At 36.4% G+C, this 12,500-nt stretch overlaps 1 protein-coding gene across 12 annotated transcripts in view; it reads left to right on the forward strand.

Annotated features, from left to right (window-relative positions):
- The first annotated feature begins 1,364 nt into the window (after positions 1-1,364).
- Positions 1,365-12,500, forward strand: part of LOC127947454 (uncharacterized) — a 73,787-nt gene continuing 62,651 nt past the window's right edge. For 9 of the 12 annotated variants that reach the window (XM_052544576.1, XM_052544586.1, XM_052544579.1 and 6 more), the window contains exons 1-3: positions 3,135-3,274; positions 7,318-8,022; positions 10,788-11,492. In XM_052544576.1, the coding sequence (XP_052400536.1) occupies positions 3,253-3,274; positions 7,318-8,022; positions 10,788-11,492 (1,432 nt within the window). In that variant the 5' untranslated portion in view covers positions 3,135-3,252. Of the gene's footprint in view, positions 2,018-3,134; positions 3,275-7,317; positions 8,023-10,787; positions 11,493-12,500 lie in introns of those variants that run through there. The other 3 variants (XM_052544578.1, XM_052544588.1, XM_052544587.1) reach the window with 3 other exon arrangements.

Consider the following 12,500-nt stretch of genomic DNA (forward strand, 5'->3'; position numbering starts at 1 on the left):
GTAGGAAGATAGAAAGTTAGGGAAGAATGAGTTTAAGAGAACGAAAATGTGAAATCCCAAGTTTACAGCAATACGTGAAATTGCATAGACATGAACAGCCATCAATCACTTAACTAACCCTCGCATTGAGTTCCTCAGTGAGGTTAAAATTATATTAGATTCACCAGTATAGATCAGTCTGGAGGTACATTGCCTGTGTAAAGGTTTCCTGAGGTTGCTGATTGGCTGGAAGTTCTGTAGTCGCTGAAGTGACATCTTGGGAAGCCCGTGGTTGGGCGTTGGCTGACGATGCAGAGTTGTGTGTGGCTGGTTGAAGTTGAACGGGCACTCGAGGTCAGACTCAATTAATTTAACCCAAGTTAAAGAATAAGAATGTACATTTGATCAGATGCAACTACACTCACAATTTATGAAATGCTTGGTGAAAGAGATGTGTTTTTAATCTAGATTTAAACAGAGAGAGTGTGTCTGAACCCCAAACATTATCAGGAAGGCTATTCCAGAGCTTGGGAGCCAAATGAGAGAAAGCTCTATCTCCTTTAGTGGACTTTGCTATTCTAGGAACTACCAAAAGTCCAGCGTTTTGTGATCTTAGGGTGCGTGATGGTTGTAGCGTGGTAGAAGGCTAGTTGAGTACGCTGGAGCTAAACCATTTAGGGCCTTAAAGTTAAGTAATGATAATTTGTAACTGATACGGAATTGAATAGGTAGCCAGTAAAATTGGGGTAATATGATCATATATTCTTGACCTGGTGTATGCATTTTGGACTACCTGTAGCTTGTTTATTAAAGATGCAGGAAAACCACCTAGTGCATTACAATAGTCCAGTCTACAGGTCATGAATGTATAAACTAGATTTTCTGCATCAGAAACAGATAACATGTTTCGTAGCTTGGCAATGTTTCTAAGATGAAAGAATGCAGTTTTTGTAACATGGGAAATATGGTTTTCAAAAGACAAGTTGCTGTATAATACAACACCCAGATTTATGACTGTAGAAGAAGTAACAGTGCATCCGTCTAGATTCTGTGTTCTGTTTTTTGGTCCAAAATTAATAATTCTGTCTTATCCAAATTTAATAGGAGAAAATTATTGGTCATGCAATCTTTAACACACTCTGTTAGCTTAAAGACAAATTTAAGTGACTATTGCTTAGGAATTGACTGTATTTTCTGGACTATAAGTTGCACTTTCTTTCATAGTTTGGCTGGTCCTGCGACTTATAGTCAGGTGCGATTTCTTTATCAAAATGAATTTGACATGAACCAAGAGAAATGACCCAAGATAAAAACATTACCGTCTACAGCCGCCAGAGGGCGCTCTATGCTGCTCAGTGCTCCTGTAGTCAACACTGAGCAGCATAGAGCGCCCTCTCGCGGCTGTAGACGATAATGTTTTCTCTTGGTAAACATGTTTCTGTAAATATATCATTTATTAATATTGTTTTTTTAAATATGTATTTCTTTCTTCAGTTTTAATAGTTTTAATCTAAAAAATTATGTAATTTAATATATTCAGGAAGTGGCCATGTTGTACTATGACCTTTGCATCTTAAACATTTGTTTTTTTGTAACAGTATAAGTACTTTGTAGATTAAATAATGAAATAACATCTGTTCACTTACAGTTCTTAAAGAGCTGTCTGTAAATAGATATGTTCTTGTAAAAATTTTTCTGTAAAATTATATTTACACATATACGTCCTTGGTTTTTTATTTTTAAATGAGACCCTGCAGTCTTTGGTCCAAAGTGTATAAAGAGTCTATTTGATCAAGTCCAGTAAGTTAATTATTTACTAAGGAGATACTGTAGTTTTAGGTCAATTGTATCTTATGTTTCGTAGAGCTAACATAATCTTGAACATCAGCTTTAGAAACAAATGTATCCAGTCATTTTCAATTTACTTTAACTTCAAGTGATGGAGAGATTGGTTTATATGTTAGAAGTAAACAAAGTAAAGATTTCTTGACTCTTGGTGGAACTAAATGTACTGTGAAACTCAGAAAAATGGACTTTGGTGAGCATTTGTTTTTTCTAAAATAATTGCATTTTCACTCATAGCTGACTGCTGACTAGTGATTTACTTACGGTTTATCCTCAATGTATTGATTGGTGAGAAGTATCCTAACTACTTGAATCTTTTAATGGAAGTTAAATAACAGTTGGCAGCAATTTTCATGTTTTTTTTTTTTTTTTAATATAATCAACCACCAAATCCTCTCCTTCCAGAAATTTTGGAATCCAAGAATCAATTCCAAACTAATATTTCCCTATTCTTATTGCTTATTGAGTTGTGTGACAGAGATCATGTCTGATTACAAGAGACTGTTTTCAGCAATGTTGGCCAGTACAGTCACTACAAGTACTGGAACTTAAACTGGCAAATAAAAGTTACTTTTCGTTATGAAATTTCCTCAACAAATTGTGAAAATTATAATTTATTGTGGAAGCTCAGTGTTGACTCATAACAAGAATGTCTTGTATGGATATTTTATTACTCATGAAGTTACGTTTTTAATCCATAGTGCTTAGTGCCAGAAATATGAACAAATTTCATTTGAACTGATTCTATAAATTATAATTAATATATACAATAAATAACATGTTAGATAAAGAATGTAATGTATTTTAAATATAGAAACCTAACTAAAATAACTGGAAGGTCACTACTGCTGTGTTAAGAAGTGATGTCTGGATTAGCTCAATATTAACACTGCTCGTGTAGATTTTGAAAAGGTACCGCCCCTTTTTTTTTTTTTTATCTGAGTGTGTGAAACCAGATAACCAGAGCTGCAGGGTCAAAATCAATTAATCCATAATAAACACTGTAATCATATAATGATCTGTTTCTGTGTGAACCAAAGTGCCAAACAACCAAACCAAAATGTTCATTCACATTGTTTCTAGATTGTGGTGTAGAGTGATGAGATGCATTTTAAAGGTGAAAATAGCTAGATTTAGCAGGAAATACTTTTGCCAACTAGAATAAATTCCATTAGGTTTCTTGTATGATGTCTCCTCATTATGAGTATTAAGATGGAAGTTTAGAGTTGGCGCAAGAAATCATTCGAATCGTTAGTCTACTGTCTGTCACTTTAAAGAATAACATCCTATCTTGTTTGCCTAAAGTAACACAACATTGAGCTCCACCTTGACCCGCCCCTCGCGCGTCTGACACACCTGTACGCATTGAAAGCAAAGCGAAAGTTAAAACCTGGCGGAACTACTTTTCCTCAAACTGCGACTGGGATAATGGCAACAAAGATCGACTTCGGTAAGCATTTATTCTTTTGTAAAATATTAATCGACTTTTTTTATAATAAAAACAATAAATATATATTTTTTTCTTATAGGGGCGTTAATTACGTAGTGCAAAATACACATTATTAAATCAGTCGTAGATCTTTGTAAATGCTAACACACAAAAAAGATGTGTTTGTTACTTTAAGTATTTACAAAGTTGAATTACAAATGGGTTCGCTAATAGGCTTGACCTACATTACTCGTTCTAAAATGGAACACTTCATACGCACTTTCGGTTTTGCGGACTTACAATGGCCCTTGTCCTGACATTTTATCCTACACGTCAGATTTTCCTATCCGGGTTTACTGCGCATGAGCTCATCAATATAGCGTCCTTTTTCTCATGCTAAAAACTATATTTAATTTATCTGCATTACTGTAACTGTAAGGGTAGGTGTAGACTTTAATAAAAACGCAATCTAATTGGTAGAAAATAATATTTATTGTTGGTTTCCTGTAGCTGTATCCCTTCTAGCTACAGCCGTGAATATAACTCATAATTACTGTATTTGCAGTACTGTAAGGGTAGGTTTAGGTTGTGGTAGGTGTAGACGTTAATAAACCATAATGTTACAGTAGCATTTTTCGTTGTCGAATTGTACTACCCACTGTTTTAGTGGGAGGTAGGAAAATCTGACGGTAGGACAAATTGACAGAACAGCCCTGCGTGTTTGTGGAATAAGCTTAAATTAAAGTATTATGTAAAACATTTTATTTATTAGTTTAATTTATTTAAAAATAGTTTAAAATGCTAGATTTGTGCATTTTAAACTAAAATGCTAGATTTGTGCATTTTAAACTTGTGCAGGGTTTATTTAGCCTATAGGAGAGGAGGGGCAGAAAGTAACCATTTTCAGAAAAACATTTCAAATAATTTGAAAAGATAATGTTGTAGACAGAGATGTATTTCTGCTGTGGTCAGTAACTCAGAAGTGTGGTCTATCAATACCAGAAGGTATTTTATAGAAATTTAGAAAGACTACAGTATAATTTCACTTTGAACATAAATTGCACATTGTTAGCCTACTTTCGACCCCGTCTGTTGGGACGAAAGTAACACAACAATATAAGCTAGTTTTTTCCTGTTACTTTTATTTTTTAAAGTATACCTGACTATGACCTTGTTAATATGTAACTGCTAAATATTGTGTCCTTTTATTTTTGCTAAAAATTATTAAATTACATTTTCATATTTTCATTTTCATTTTAAGTTTCATCAAATGTTTCAGTGCAAATTTATAGGTGGATGTGTAAAAGCTAAGGTATGGATAAAACCTAAATATAACAAAGGTAAATGCGACGTAGCAGCTGCCTATGTTCCTCTATGTCCAGAAAAGCCCTCTCATAAACCTCTGGATAAAACCAGACCTCTGTCTTTATGACCCTCACTCTTGACATAATATTTTGGTATAATATGGCATAAACATTTTAATAAATGATGCAAGACACAGAAATTCACAGAATAGCATGCACGGAACAAAATAAATACTTCTTGTCACTGTAGCAGGACAGTAACAATTGTTACTTTCGTCTTGACAGAAACTCCTAACATTTAAACCCAATGTACTTTTATACTGAAAAACTCTGAAAATGCAAACTTTATGATGTGTTAAAGCACTAAATGACCTGTAGATTGATAATTATTGTGATACATGAAACAAGAAACACAACACAACTAATCTGAATAAATTACCGCTTCAATAATTTATTTTTTGTACTCGAAAACAGATTTACGGACCTAACTGCGGGAAACGATGACAAAATCACATGATTTTTCTCAGCTCCGTCAAGGGTTGCGTGTTGAACATGCCGTCATAGCCTGGCATGCAAATGAAGAGGCTCTGAGAAAATCGCTTTGTTACTTTCGTCCCACGTTACTTTCGACCCCGCTCTCCCACAGTTCAATAATATGTGCAATGAATTCTGCCTAATTCTGTAGCCTACATAGATCATTTTAAACTCTGTTTTTGAGTGCACCTCAGTCGTGTAGAGTGCTGTTCATTCATACATTGATTTTATTGGTATGTGTCACTGCATTTATATGCAAATCCTGATGCACCTGCATGTAGAAGCTATCTCCATAAAAGTGGGTTCTGGAGTCTTTAAACCCATTTTCACCCAGTCATTAGATCTAATAAACAGGTTATGATTTTAGCAGGTACAGTATATGAATTTAGGCTGCTGATTAATAAGGAATTATTTATATATTCATATTATTATTCATTAATTGTTTAATCAGTTAACAATTTCTCTCTGTTTCTGCCTCTGTCTCTCGCTCTCTCACACACACAGACATATACACACAAAGGCAAAAAAGACACTGACACATATTATTGAACACAAATGTAAGAGTTTAATTAAAAGAAGCAGTAACATAAAAACAAAGTACAATACAAAGCAAGTCATATTGTACATAGGAATGTGTATACGAGTTCAAAGGCAGCGGTCAAGATTTTTGTATAAATAATAAATTAAATGTTTAGTTAGAAGTCCACAATGATCTCCTTTGTCTTCTGGGTGTTCAGTCCCAGATTGTTGGTGGCACACCACACAGCCAGGTGCTGCACCTCATCCCTGTAGGCTGACTCATCGTCATCCTTGATCAGATCTACCACCGTGGTGTCATCTGCAAATTTGATTTGGAGCCATAAACAGGAATGCAGTCATGGGTGAAGAGGGAGTACAGGAGAGGGCTCAGTACGCAGCCCTGTGGCATGCCGGTGTTCAGGGTTATGATGGAGGAGGAGAGGTTATCTAACTTACAGACTGAGGTCTGTTAGTCAGAAAATCTAGAATCCAGTTGCAGATGGATGTGTTGATTCCAAGCTGGCTGAGTTTGGAGATCAGCTTGGATGGGATTACAGTGTTAAATGAAGAACTGAAATCAATGAACTGCATTCTCATATTTGTGTTTTGACTGTCCAGGTGGTTGAGGGCAGAGTGAAGTGCCGCTGATATGGCGTCCTCTGTTGACCTATTAGGAAATTTTGAATGGGTCTAGTTTCACACACTGCGGCCACACTGCGGCCACACAACTGTGTTCAAACACGTTATAAAAGTGATTTTTGCATTTTATGGCACCTATAAATAGCATAGATTTATCAAAGCATTATTTTTATTATTAAGTGCACAGGAAACTGTATGATTAGTGTGCTTTATTCTATATTTATTGCAGGTGAAACTCAACACCTCTCAGAGCTGAGGATTGTGTTAATGGGTTACAGGAAGGTTTGGAAGAGTTACACAAAAAACACTATTCTGGGCAGAGAGGATATTGACTTTTTTCTGTAGCATTTTTACAATATTTTACAGTTGAAATTACACTCATTTTAAGGAGAGTATTTGCATTCAGTGTAAAGAGCAAAAAATATATATATTTGTATTGAATAAATACTAGGGAAAGAGTGGCAGATAGAATTTGCACCTCACAGTACAGTTTGTATTACAATAGAAAAGTTTGTTTATTCAAATCATAAATGAATGCTGCCTCACTGAGATCTTATGTGTCAGTATTCCTGAAGTCCACCTTTAACTTTAACCACATTAAACCTGCTGATCAGCAAAGATGTCCTCAAAAGTTAAGGAAGGAAGCCTTGATTTTCAGCATGGTAGCAATATGAGCTGCACACGTCTCAGTCAATGTGTGAGTCGTCCGATCAACCTGGAGACACCACATCCAATTTCAGTGATATGTCTATTAAATACATGTTAAACCACATTCTTACTGCCAGAGACTTGTTGCTGATCGTCACTTGTCTATGTGTTGGAGTTGGTTATAGCTGCAACTGAGATCTCTAATTGGATAGGTTTGTTTAATAAAGAATATAAATGAAATCATATAATTCATAAGCATTCCTGTTATCATTGTAACTATTTAAAATTATTTCCTATTTTGTTAGGAAAAATTGTTAGACTGAATGCAATGAAACCGTTAAATGTTTATAGAGCAGATATTTACACATACGCAGTACAATATCATGTTGATCAAATTTGTTTGTTCCTTATTTGTTGCAGGTGATGCTCAACATCTCTCAGAGCTGAGGATTGTGTTAATGGGGTATAGAAGAGCTGGTAAGAGTTCAGCAGGAAACAGCATCCTGTGCAGAGAGGAGTTTGACTTGAAGAGATCTGCTCAGTGTGTGAGGAGACATGGAGAAGTAGCAGACAGACACATCACTGTCATTGAAGCTCCAGGATGGTGGAGGAATTACACTGTAGAGAAGAGCCCTGAGTTACTGAAACAGGAGATTGTGTTCAGTGTGTCTCTGTGTCCTCCAGGACCACACGCTGTACTACTGATCATACCTGTGGACACTGGATTTAAAGAGACTGAGAGAAAAGCAGTGCAGGAGCATCTGGATCTTCTCGGTGAGAGAGTCTGGAGTCACACTATAGTGCTGTTCACTGGTGGAGACTCTCTGTCAGACACATCTATAGAGCAGTACATTGAGAGTGAAGGACAGGATCTCCAGCTGCTGCTGGACAAATGTGGAAACAGATATCATGTTCTCAACAATCAGAACAGGAGCGACGACACTCAGATCAAGGAGCTGCTGGAGAAGATTGAGGAGACAGTGGCACTAAACAACGCATGTCATTTTGAAATAGACAGAAAGATTTTACAGGAGATGAAAGAAAGAAGAAGAGAAGCAGAAGAGAGAGCAAAAGAACGAATGAAGAGGATGAAAAAACAGAGAGATGACATCAGATCACAGATGAGTGAGTCTAAAAATTATTTTTATGAAACTAGATACACAACAACAGCACAGAAATCTAAGGAAGGTCATATGGACTGTATGTACAATAACTGCCTACATATTTATATAGAAATTATTTTAATAGAAATACATATTTCCTTTCTACAGTCGTGGCCAAAAGTTTTGAGAATTACATAAATATTGGAAATTGGAAAAGTTGCTGCTTAAGTTTTTATAATAGCAATTTGCATATACTCCAGAATGTTATGAAGAGTGATCAGATGAATTGCATAGTCCTTCTTTGCCATGAAAATTAACTTAATCCCAGAAAAACCTTTCCACTGCATTTCATTGCTGTCATTAAAGGACCTGCTGAGATCATTTCAGTAATCGTCTTGTCTCGAGCACAAGGCTGGAGATCATTATGTCAGGCTGATTGGGTTAGAATAGCAGACTTGACATGTTAAAAGGAGGGTGATGCTTGAAATCATTGTTCTTCCATTGTTAACCACGGTGACCTGTAAAGAAACGCGTGCAGCCATCATTGCGTTGCATAAAAATAGCTTCACAGGCAAGGATATTGTGGCCACTAAGATTGCACCTAAATCAACAATTTATAGGATCATCAAGAACTTCAAGGAAAGAGGTTCAATTCTTGTAAAGAAGGCTTCAGGGCGTCCAAGAAAGTCCAGCAAGCGCCATGATCGTCTCCTAAAGAGGATTCAGCTGTGTGGGGTTGCTTCTCATCCAATGGAGTGGGCTCACTCACAATTCTGCCCAAAAACACAGCCATGAATAAAGAATGGTACCAAAACACCCTCCAACAGCAACTTCTTCCAACAATTCAACAACAGTTTGGTGAAGAACAATGCATTTTCCAGCACGATGGAGCACCGTGCCATAAGACAAAAGTGATAACTAAGTGGCTCTGGGACCAGAATGTTGAAATTTTGGGTCTATGGCCTGGAAACTCCCCAGATCTTAATCCCATTGAGAACTTGTGGTCAATCATCAAGAGGCAGGTGGACAAACAAAAACCCACTAATTCTGACAAACTCCAAGAAGTGATTATGAAAGAATGGGTTGCTATCAGTCAGGATTTGGCCCAGAAGTTGATTGAGAGCATGCCCAGTCGAATTGTAGAGGTCCTGAAAAAGAAGGGCCAACACTGCAAATACTGACTCTTTGCATAAATGTCATGTAATTAGATAAAAAAACCTTTGAAACGTATGAAGTGCTTGTAATTATATTTCAGTACATCACAGAAACAACTGAAACAAAGATCTAAAAGCAGTTTAGCAGCAAACTTTTTGAAAACTAATATTTATGTAATTCTCAAAACCTTTGGCCACGACTGTACATATCCAATAGAAAACTGTAGTAGTAGTAACAAAGATTTTCTGTCATGTTTCTAATCACTGTCAATTATGATATAGTTTATTATGTACTGTATATACTGCTTTAAAGGAATAATTTTGTAAAAAAAAAAAAATAATAATTTCCCTTTAAACCAATAAGTTTCTAGTAAAATGTGTTTTCTGATTCAAACATATACTGACAGCTACCATAATAATGCAGGAGATAAAACAGAAAGGCACTTGAAGAATAATGAAGGTCATCATAAGAAGCTTTTCCACAAGCTGAAGTATATACTAATACACAGACTGTGCAGAGAATCACTCATGCAAAAAAAACAGCATCATATTAGCTCACATGACAATTAAATAATGCAATAAACATTAAACAACAGAAGAACATAAAACCCAGATGTGCAGAACTGATAACAAAAACTATTAAAAACATGATTATTTAAACAAAATATCTTAAAATGTGAAATGTAATGAAGGGAATTCTGGGAATGTCAGTTTACAGTTTTTGACTGTCGATTATATTTTCATTCGTTCTGTTTTTGCTTCTGAATCCTGTACAACTGACAGCATTTTACTGTAAAATTACATGAGATGTCTGGTTAGATCTTTTACAGTTTTTCATTGTATACAGTAAGTATAGGGAACTTACTGTTAACTTAATTTTTTCCCCCCTTTGTAGAATTTTTGCAATATTTTACAGTTAAAATTACACTAATTTTAGGCACAGTATTTACATTAAGTTCATTAAGTTTACATCAAGGACTGCCTATGCATAGGGCCCGGGATCTTGTGCAGCGCCCCTGCTAGTGAGATCGAAATAAACTTTCTTCAGGGAGATGTACCAAACAGTTCTTAAATAACAGACTTTCAAATGTTTGTATTTATTTATTTATTTATCATAAAATTATGAAAAATACAATAAAAAATATCAATTATTCCACACGCGTGTTAAAACTTAGGGTATTTTCTGTGAAATTAGACTATTTTTAAAAATTTGCTCCAATGTATGTAAGTTAGAGCACTGTTTTAAATTCAGGTATGCCAAAATGGACATTTAAAAAGACATTTCTTTTCTAAATATTACACCCATCTAAATATTTCAGAGACCCCCCCCCTCCCCACTGGCCATGGTTCACTCTGTTTAACAAACTCCACCAAACAGCAGCCTCCTACACTTATGCTTAATGCTTAAAATCTACACTTACTTCATGTACATCATTCATAATAAAAACCTAAATGCTCCGCATCATATCGGGGTCCAGATCACCCTGACGGGTTTGTGATAATTACTGTACATGATTACTTACTTCATTTATTACTTAAGGATTTTGTGAAAGCTATGTAGAGCAGATATTTACACATACGTAGTACAATATCATGTTGATTATTAAATGTGTTTGTTCCTTATTTGTTGCAGGTGATGCTCAACATCTCTCAGAGCTGAGGATTGTGTTAATGGGGTATAGAAGAGCTGGTAAGAGTTCAGCAGGAAACAGCATCCTGGGCAGAGAGGAGTTTGACTTGAAGAGATCTGCTCAGTGTGTGAGGAGACATGGAGAAGTAGCAGACAGACACATCACTGTCATTGAAGCTCCAGGATGGTGGAGGACTTACACTGTAGAGGAGAGTCCTGAGTTACTGAAACAGGAGATTGTGTTCAGTGTGTCTCTGTGTCCTCCAGGATCACACACTGTACTACTGATCATACCTGTGGACACTAGATTTAAAGAGACTGAGAGAAAAGCAGTGCAGGGGCATCTGGATCTTCTCGGTGAGAGAGTCTGGAGTCACACTATAGTGTTGTTCACTCGTGGAGACTCTCTGTCAGACACATCTATAGAGCAGTACATTGAGAGTGAAGGACAGGATCTCCAGCGGCTGCTGGACAAATGTGGAAACAGATATCATGTTCTCAACAATCAGAACAGGAGCGACGACACTCAGATCAAGGAGCTGCTGGAGAAGATTGAGGAGACAGTGGCACTAAACAACAGCTGCCATTTTGAAATAGACAGAAAGATTTTACAGGAGATGAGAGAAAGAAGAAGAGAAGCAGAAGAGAGAGCAAAAGAACGAATGAAGAGGATGAAAAAACAGAGAGATGACATCAGACCACAGATGAGTGAGTCTAAAATTTATTTTTATGAAACTAGATAAACAACAACAGCACAGAAATCTAAGGAATGTCATATGGACTGTATGTACAATAACTGCCTACATATTTATATAGAAATTATTTTAATAGAAATACATATTTCCTTTCTACAGTCGTGGCCAAAAGTTTTGAGAATTACATAAATATTGGAAATTGGAAAAGTTGCTGCTTAAGTTTTTATAATAGCAATTTGCATATACTTCAGAATGTTATGAAGAGTGATCAGATGAATTGCATAGTCCTTCTTTGCCATGAAAATTAACTTAATCCCAGAAAAACCTTTCCACTGCATTTCATTGCTGTCATTAAAGGACCTGCTGAGATCATTTCAGTAATCGTCTTGTCTCGAGCACAAGGCTGGAGATCATTATGTCAGGCTGATTGGGTTAGAATAGCAGACTTGACATGTTAAAAGGAGGGTGATGCTTGAAATCATTGTTCTTCCATTGTTAACCACGGTGACCTGTAAAGAAACGCGTGCAGCCATCATTGCGTTGCATAAAAATAGCTTCACAGGCAAGGATATTGTGGCCACTAAGATTGCACCTAAATCAACAATTTATAGGATCATCAAGAACTTCAAGGAAAGAGGTTCAATTCTTGTAAAGAAGGCTTCAGGACGTCCAAGAAAGTCCAGCAAGCGCCATGATCGTCTCCTAAAGAGGATTCAGCTGTGTGGGGTTGCTTCTCATCCAATGGAGTGGGCTCACTCACAATTCTGCCCAAAAACACAGCCATGAATAAAGAATGGTACCAAAACACCCTCCAACAGCAACTTCTTCCAACAATTCAACAACAGTTTGGTGAAGAACAATGCATTTTCCAGCACGATGGAGCACCGTGCCATAAGACAAAAGTGATAACTAAGTGGCTCTGGGACCAGAATGTTGAAATTTTGGGTCTATGGCCTGGAAACTCCCCAGATCTTAATCCCATTGAGAACTTGTGGTCAATCCTCAAGAGGCAGGTGGACAA

The sequence above is a fragment of the Carassius gibelio genome, chromosome A25, assembly GCF_023724105.1.
Source record: "Carassius gibelio isolate Cgi1373 ecotype wild population from Czech Republic chromosome A25, carGib1.2-hapl.c, whole genome shotgun sequence".
Lineage (NCBI taxonomy): Eukaryota > Metazoa > Chordata > Actinopteri > Cypriniformes > Cyprinidae > Carassius > Carassius gibelio.